Consider the following 6,000-nt stretch of genomic DNA (forward strand, 5'->3'; position numbering starts at 1 on the left):
AACATGGGATGGAAATGGCTACAATTTAATTAGACTAAGGAGGAGGGCAGTGGAACAACAGGTCATTCATCACGCTCTGCTTCACTTCGGTGCACAAGCACGTACTGTACACGACACAAACAATTACAATTAATCAGATCTGTGACAGTGCACTTTCAGTTTCCATTATTATATCACAGATGCATTTTTTCTACAGTTCAAATGAATGTTAAAGCTCAAATTCCATCAGATATTTCAGATCTTTCCTCTCTTCATCTTCTAATTTCATTTCTTGTTAGGTTTCATGTAAATTCTACTAAAATGTATTCTAGCAAAGTTTGCAACCCGACAGTTTCTGTATCCATATCCACGACACAGAGTTCCCCTCTGCAAACTAAAAACGTGTTTGTTTCTACCGCTCACACTTTTAAACTTTTAAAATTAAAGCTGCAGAGACTGTGCAACAGTTCCATGTTTGTTTGTTTTTTGCAACAGGACGCGTGCAATATGTGCAATGTATGTTTAATATTTTGCATGTGCAATTTGGATCATGTGGAATTTATTGTCATGTTCTGATAAAGCTTGGACTATTTTGTTTATATGTAGTTAACTGTGACTGTGAAAATTTCCCTGCATGGACAATAAAGTATATCATATCACATAGTTATTCAAGGTTTTCACTGAAACTTTCAAAATATTTGATTAGTGAGCTTTTGACCTTTAAAACCTAAGCTTTGCACTGTAAACATTACAGACTCTACATTTGGTGCTTGTCTGAAAAAGGCACTCGACACGGGCAGGTAGCTGAGGTTCCTGTGGAGCAGTAGGCCTTTCAAGAACTTTTTCAGATTTCTAGGAGCCGTCATTTTTGTTGTGTCTGCACTACATGAAGTAGGGATAATCATAGCTCTTAAAATGCTGTTTTGAATGAATTTTTAGCTCCTATTTCAGAGCAAATACTCTGCCGGCACAAAAGGAACTATGAGTGATGTCAGCGTACAGTGACTGATTCAGACTTGGGTGAACGGTGATTGGTTGAACACATGAGTGAATGAGGCACCGGCAACCTTCATTATTAAAAACCTGTTAGCCGTGGAAACATAATAGACAAAAGAAAACACAGACAACAGCTTGTAACAAACTAGAATAACAGCCTTTCAGTTGTATGCCACTGCAAACCACTCAAGTTGCACTGACAGTTTACGTTCATGTCTGTGAAAACTCAGAAGCATCCCGTCAGCACGGGAGATCTCTACAACCTATCTATCTATCTATCTATCTATCTATCTGTGCCGTCTTCTTTGTAACACCCAAACACTCTGAATTAACCCTTTACACGCAGAGCTGTGTCTCACCTGAGTGTATGAAGCTGTTGACGTGCTCCACCACCAGCTCGCAGCACAGGCCGATGGCGTGTTTGAAGTTTGCCGCTGCCACATCCCAGTAGGAGTGGTCGCCATGGCTACGCTGCAGCCACAGTGACATCACAGGAAGCAGCAGCTGGATGACGGAGAAGATTGCGAAACCCGGACCTGAAGGGAGAAGACACAGACACAGATTGGGAGGGTAAGATGGTTTGCTTGTTTGGACAACACCCGTGTCAACAGACAGTTAAACCGCAAAGCAAATTTGAAAAAACTGAGAAAAGCCAGCTTGGATTGTTTTTTTGGGCTTACAATTACCAAATATTTCGATGAACATTCAAGTATATTTAAAAAAACAAAAAACATTTATTTATTTATTTTCTAATTTGAGGGTTTTTTTGGGGGGTAAGATGTTTTGGGGTGTATTTTTTCATAATTTTGAAGACATTTTCCTGATTATACTTACTTTTACTTAAGCACCTTTTTCAATGCAGGACCTGTACTTGTAACAGAGTATTTTCACAGGGTGGTATTAGTATTTTTAACTTAAGTAAAGGATCTGAGTTCTTCTTCCACCACTGATGTGGACACTGTGAGACACTGTCAAACCCACACGTGTCTCTGTGTGTTACCTGGCACTGTGGTGACCTCTCTGAGCAGAGTGAAGAGCAGCTCCAGGGTCGGAGGTTGGTGTTGGCGAGGACAGTTTGACACCGCTGCCGTGAGCTGCTCCAGTAACAAAATCCACACCTGGATCAGACCTGCAGGAGGGAGAACACAGCAGCGCACAGCTGGAGTTAGAGGGAAAGTGACGGGAGCGTTAGAGGGGAAATAAGAGGATCAGAAAGTAAGCAGATAGAAAAGGACTGACGAGGACACTTTACCTGTGTCATCATCAAACTCCTGCAGGACGCAGTCCATCCCGTCCTCAGTGCTGATTGAGCGTTCCTGCGACCTCATTGGCAGGCTGGCGAGCCGCGCCCCCAAGAACACCGGCTTGGACTGCATCTTGTAGATCTTTGCCAGCAGCTGTCAATCAAACGCTTCATTAAGTCTGTTATCTGTAGCTACTCAACCAACATTTGGACAAATAATCTCTGTTGTACACTACACTGTGTTATTTTGTCACTTATTGGGACTCGCTTGAGAAGAAATTTGTTATTTGTGAGATTTCTTGGTGAATTAATAATCAAGGTTCAGTGTGCAGGATTTTGGGAGATATTTTGGCAAAAATGGTACATGATGTAATAAGTATGTTTTCTTTAGTGTATAATCACCCTAAAATAAAAAGCCTTGTGTTTTCGTTCCCTTAGGAAAGCTGAGTCGATCTACAGAGTGAGCAGGTCCTCGTGTATTGAGATTGCCATGTTTCTACAGTAGCCCAGAAAGGACAAATCAAACACTGACTCCAGATAGGGACACTCACGTTATGTATCGGTGACCATAGTTAGCCAGCCCTCTGCAAAGAGCAGTGTCAGAAAAACAGATTTTTTGACATGAAAATGTTTTATTCAGTGTTTTCACAGGTTTAAATGACTGGATCTGTTTGTTTTTGAGGGAAGGAGACCTCTGCGGATAATGCAGCTTCTGATAAAAACCTCCTAAAAAACCGTATCTAAAGTTATCAAAGAAAAAAGGTGAGCACAGATTTGCAGGTGCGACAGGTCTCTGACAAGCCAAACCTAACCTTGTCTGTTTGTTCTGGATAGAAAGAGACTTCTGCACATAATTCAGCTCGTCATAAAAATGAGAAGAAGAATTCCATCCAGGTGTAAACTACAATCCTCACTGCCTCTAAATCCTCCTGAATCTTACATACTGAACCTTTAAAAAGGCAGAACGGATTCCTTATCCAGAACTGTTAATCTAAAACTATTGTTTTAAGAGGGCAACAGGAAAAAATAAATAATTAGCTCAAGAAGTTCCTACCTGCGAACATTTGCGGAGATAGTCGAGCGCAGGCAGGCAGAGGTCAGTGGAGCTGTGACCTGACACATGGACACAGTCTCCAATCTCCTTAAAGTCCACCTCTCCTGCACACAGACAGACAGCCACACGGAGAATAACTGTTTGGTAAAAAACAGTTTAAAATGTTTCTGTTGCTGTGCAGCAAGTAAGAGGCAACCCTAATGGTAGATGAAGTTTTTTATGATGGAAATTGTGGACATTTGTAAAAGAAAAAATCACAACATGGATCAAGTGCTGACAAGAAAATGCATTTCTGTTTAATTTGTGCTTTTTGCAGCAATATTTTGCCACCGGTCTATCAAATGTTAAAATCCAAATTTTGCAGAAACCTTAGCAAAGCTTGCAAGAAGAAAATGAGAGAATGTACATGCATATTAACCCCTTCCCTCCTGTCATGGATTAAAGAGGTGACGATACAAGCTGCACATGCACATCAAACTCACAGTTAACTGCTTAATTCCAGGAGAAATAAAATCCCAAACAGAAAAAAATAACATGTACGAGTGAGACAAACCTAAGCCTTTGACGAACTTCATGAGGCACATGATGTAGTCTGTGGCAGCATTGGCAAAAACTTGGATGTTGTCGGTGTTGATGAAAGCCTCAAATACATCAAACACTGGAGCCTGGGACTTCCCTAAAGGAGAGAAGGAGAGGGAGAGATGCAAGAGAGGGGGGTAAATAAAGAGTTAAGGACGGAAAGAAAGAAGGTTTGAGGCATAGGAGATGGAGGAGAGGATAGAAAAACGAGTTAGGAAAGAAGTAAAGAAGCAAAGAAGGAGAGATGAAGAAGAAATTAATTTAAAAAATGAAAGACGTGATAAAAATTTTAGTCACATGTATTTATGAGTACAAATGATACCTGGAGGTTTTCATTTCTTTCAACACAGTGAAATATTTGGGCTGTTTCTTGCTTTAACCCTTTGAAAACTGAGGAAATTGGTTCTTTCAAAAACTTAACAACACACAGTCCACATAAAAGCAAGAAATCTGTAAAACATTACAAGAAAATTACCTGAAAATATTTTTTAAAAATGTTTAATTTTTTTTCCTGCAACAAAACATATAGGTGATGATTATAAATATAGTTTTCTGAACATTTTTCTGGAGGATTTTGATAATTTCCGAATAATTCTCTCTCTCTTTTTTGAAATTATTTTTTTCCTCATGTTTTTGAAAGAATCAAATATCAAATAGCTTGTGAAAACTGATGTCAAACTATGTTTTAAAGGTTTAAAAAAGCACACAAAAAGGACACATCTCTGTGTTTACTTGTAATAAAATATGTGTATTGTCTGAAACAGCCTGACAGACGAACCCATGGAGTATTCTCCCAGCAGGTAGTCTTTGGTGTCGGTCTTGCTGCTGTGCACGGTGCGCAGAGCGCTGAACAGAGGCCTCCACCCTGACAGGATCTGAGGAGAGCACATCTCCACCAGCTCGCCGATGGATGTTATCACCTGCAGGCAGACAAGCAGAGAAACATCTTCAACGCTGTGTGGCAGAACACTGAGAACCGGCTTATTTATTGACTGATGCAATTCAGTCATGTCAAAATGTGACACTTTGAACAGATTTCCTGCATTTTGATTTTGTTTTCTGAATGCTTAAATGGTAACAGTGATTCTAGAAGCATTAATACTTGAAGTCAGTGCATTTAACCCTTTGAGACCTGAGCAAACTGGCTTTATTTCATTCAGAAAATTTGAACGAGGCAATGAGGAACTCAACAAGACACGGCCTCCCAAATTAGCAAGAAAATTTTGAGAATTTTTTTATTTTTTATTTTTTTAACTTTTTCTCCTTATGTGTGTCGACAGTGTGGTATGTCTATTTTGATTCCTGTCTGTGTGTGTTTACTACATGTACATGACAAAAACCTGACTGCAAACTGCTGTTGAGCCGCACACACAAAAATGCAAAAGCCACAAGTGAAATAAATGTGCTTAGTCAGTGCTTTGTGTGCTTTTTTAAATGATGGTTTGTGTGAATGCAAAATCTGATTTTGGCAAGAATTGTTTGCTAATGCCAGAGATGCATGATGGGTTTTGTGGTCATTGTGTAGAGCTTTGAAAAATCAGATTGTAGTTTCAAAGACAGTGCTGAAATTTGGAGATTTGACTTTACCTGGTCCTGCACGTCCTCGTCACACAGCTCCAGCTGCATGATGTGTTCAAAGGGCCTGAACAGCGCCTCGTTAAAGTGGAAGTGTGGAAGCTCCGCCCAGCTCGTCAGCACCTCCGTCAGAACATCATGGATGAAGGAAACGGCCTTCTGGGATACGTGGCGCTCTTTGTGACATGCCGCCTGGGAGAAAAAAATAACTTCAACTGTGTGTGCAGTGAGCTTAAACTATATTCTTTAATATTTTAACCCTTTGAAACCTGGGTAATTTGATTTGATTTCTTTGAAAAACATGGTGAGAAGGCAATGAGCGACTTAACAAGACATGATTCAAAAAGGAGCAAGAAATTAGTAAAAATTTATTGAAACCAACAACAAAATTGAGTAAAAAACAAAAATAAATAAGAAAAATTACCCCATAAAAGTGTTAATGTTTTAAAAAAATATATGAATATTTTGTTTTTCTGAAACATAATTTTAAATACAAAATTGAAGTAATTATAAACCAGTTTTCTGGACACTTTTTACTAGACTAATTTTTTTTTAAAAAAACTTTTTTTGGGGG

The 6,000-nt window shown here is 39.3% G+C and overlaps 1 protein-coding gene across 1 annotated transcript in view; it reads right to left on the minus strand.

Moving 5' to 3' along the window:
• The window catches only part of arfgef3 (ARFGEF family member 3), a 44,565-nt gene that overhangs the window by 12,454 nt on the left and 26,111 nt on the right, over positions 1–6,000 (minus strand). Inside the window, exons 10-16 of the mRNA XM_042502542.1 lie at positions 5,439–5,618; positions 4,630–4,771; positions 3,826–3,948; positions 3,273–3,376; positions 2,228–2,372; positions 1,976–2,104; positions 1,335–1,511 (exon numbers count right to left, since the gene is read on the minus strand). Of these exons, the coding sequence (XP_042358476.1) occupies positions 1,335–1,511; positions 1,976–2,104; positions 2,228–2,372; positions 3,273–3,376; positions 3,826–3,948; positions 4,630–4,771; positions 5,439–5,618 (1,000 nt within the window). The remainder of the gene's footprint in view (positions 1–1,334; positions 1,512–1,975; positions 2,105–2,227; positions 2,373–3,272; positions 3,377–3,825; positions 3,949–4,629; positions 4,772–5,438; positions 5,619–6,000) is intronic.

Source organism: Plectropomus leopardus, chromosome 15 (assembly GCF_008729295.1).
Source record: "Plectropomus leopardus isolate mb chromosome 15, YSFRI_Pleo_2.0, whole genome shotgun sequence".
Taxonomy (NCBI): domain Eukaryota; kingdom Metazoa; phylum Chordata; class Actinopteri; order Perciformes; family Serranidae; genus Plectropomus; species Plectropomus leopardus.